The 2,500-nt window shown below is 39.8% G+C and overlaps 2 protein-coding genes across 4 annotated transcripts in view; one reads left to right on the top strand and one right to left on the bottom strand.

The window, feature by feature from the left end:
- The window catches only part of LOC125024999, a 7,054-nt gene extending 5,278 nt beyond the window's left edge, over positions 1 to 1,776 (bottom strand). The window contains exon 1 of the mRNA XM_047612826.1: positions 1,515 to 1,776. Within this exon, the coding sequence (XP_047468782.1) occupies positions 1,515 to 1,529 (15 nt within the window). The 5' untranslated portion in view covers positions 1,530 to 1,776. The remainder of the gene's footprint in view (positions 1 to 1,514) is intronic.
- LOC125024998 overlaps positions 1 to 2,500 on the top strand; it is a 26,149-nt gene that overhangs the window by 3,099 nt on the left and 20,550 nt on the right. The gene's annotated exons all lie outside the window — the stretch shown is intronic.

Raw genomic sequence — 2,500 nt, 5'->3', positions numbered from 1 at the left:
CTTGAGTTCACTTCTTCCTTCCTACTTGAAGCCCATCACCTGCCCCCTCCCACTCCCCCCCCCCCTCTTCTTCCTTATCTTCCTTAGCTCTCTTAATCCTTCCCTCCTTCCCCAATTCTCTTTTCTCCATCTTCCTTCCACTCACTTTCCTCTTGGAGCCCCGTTTCCCGTCCTTTCTGTCTCTCCCCTTTTTATCTTTAAGTTTCTTTTTCTTCTCCGTCTTCCATTTTCCTTATTTGAATACGTTTTAAGCCTCATCCTCGTATTGTTCTATAAATAATAAATGTGTCTATACTGTCTACTTCCGTGTAGTGTACTTGTCGTGAAGAAGAGGAATACTGATAATTGTAATAACAACAACGATAACAACAACATTAGCAATAATAAGGGAAATGATGATAATGGTATTAACGATGATAACGATGATAATAATGATAATACTTTTAATAAAAATGCTGATAATTATAGAGTTCGAATAGGAATTTCATAGATTCGTACAATGTGTGTGTGTGTGTTCACCGTTTTTTTAATTCTTATGTTGTCAGGTATCTCCCAACAGGTATCTCCCAATAACTATGGTTATGTTGGAAGCATAACCATAATTACAAATTATCGTTAATATCATCATTGGGGTTATCGCTTCTGTTATCATATTATTACTAACATTATCATCATTATTTTCATTATCACTACCATTATAAAGTAGGATAAGACAGAGAGTCACACACACATTTATATATATATACACACACACACACAAATAAACACACACACACACACACACACCCCCAACCACATATGTATATATATACACATATACATATACATATATACACATGTATGTATATATATATATATATATATTACATATATATTTATATAGAACCTTATTAAAAAATAAATCATGGATTTAGTATACCTAGATAAGCATGTCGTAAAGAGATTTCAAACAATGGTGATAATATTAATGATAATAAGATAAGTGATAAAGCAATACTGTTAACAAGAAATAGTAGCAAGAAAGTGAAATATTGATCTCTATGAGTTATTTAAAACACGAGTGGGATCCTCCACCAGTGTTGAGCAATCCATTCTGACCCTCCACCGGAATGTCATAAGCCACTCATTTATTTGCTGTTCGTGTATACATTTTCATTACACTTCATCAGTATTCTTTATGTGAGTAAGCGACAAAAAAGAAACAAAGAGATAATCATTTTCTTAATTATCCTACAGCATCTTAATCTGTCCTTAACTACCCCGATATAAACTCGGTGTATAATAAACACCTAGTGCTCTATCGCAGATCACTAGTTAATTTTAATAAACTGATCTTTGGTCCACGTGCAACCCAGCAACGAGTTTCTAATAATACCCAGTCAGTCCCTTTTCGAATAATCCCAGTGATTAATTACCCAATGAACAGGGCAGTTGTCTAATTGTCTCTATTCGGCGGTGTTAACTGACAAAAGCGATTCGTGGTACAAACTACCCCATGAGTCCGCTCTACTTACATAGCTAGTTAACATTTTGACGGTTCTCTTTTGTACGTAGCACGCGTTCGACACTGTATATGTCCAGTTACTCCTGGGGATTCGACTTTGTAAGTGATCTACGCAGTGGGTGGATAAACAGGTGACTGATCTTCCTGTATCCTGTATATTATTATATTCTGGGTCTCATCTTTTATCAGTGCCTGTGCGTCCTCTTCCCTTCTCGTATTTGTTTCTTTTTCGATGTTTTTTTTTCTGAATATCTGTGCGACTGAATATCTGATACCAGTCTCTCTCTCTCTCGCTCTCTCTCTCTCTCTCTCTCTCTCTCTCTCTCTCTCTCTCTCTCTCTCTCTCTCTCTCTCTCTCTCTCTCTCTCTCTCTCTCTCTCTCTCTCTCTCTCTCTCTCTCTCTCCCCTCTCTCTCTCTCTCTCTCTCTCTCTCTCTCTCTCTCTCTCTCTCTCTCTCTCTCTCTCTCTCTCTCTCTCTCTCTCTCTCTCTACCCTGTCTCCTCTTTCCTCTCTCTCTCTCTCTGTCTCTCTGTCTCTCTCTCTCTCTCTCTCTCTCTCTCTCTCTCTCTCTCTCTCTCTCTCTCTCTCTCTCTCTCTCTCTCTCTCTCTCTACCCTGTCTCCTCTTTCCTCTCTCTCTCTCTCTGTCTCTCTGTCTCTCTCTCTCTCTCTCTCCTCTCTCTCTCTCTCTCTCTCTCTCTCTCTCTCTCTCTCTCTCTCTCGCTCTCTCTCTCTCGCTTTGTTTTATTGTCTCTCCCTCTCTTACTCCCTCTATTTGTCTGTCTGCCTGTCCGTCTGTCTATGCCTGTCCGTCTGTCTGTCTCTCTCTCTCTCTCTCTCTCTCTCTCTCTCTCTCTCTCTCTCTCTCTCTCTCTCTCTCTCTCTTCTTTCCTCTCTCTCTCTCTCTGTCTCTCTGTCTCTCTCTCTCTCTCTCTCTCTCTCTCTCTCTCTCTCTCTCTCTCTCTCTCCTCTCTCTCTCTCTCTCTCTCTCTACCCTG

The sequence above is a fragment of the Penaeus chinensis genome, chromosome 4 (genome assembly GCF_019202785.1).
Source record: "Penaeus chinensis breed Huanghai No. 1 chromosome 4, ASM1920278v2, whole genome shotgun sequence".
Classification (NCBI taxonomy): Eukaryota; Metazoa; Arthropoda; class Malacostraca; order Decapoda; family Penaeidae; genus Penaeus; species Penaeus chinensis.
Note: the sequence above shows the minus strand (reverse complement) of the source record. Positions and strands in the feature narration are given on the sequence as shown.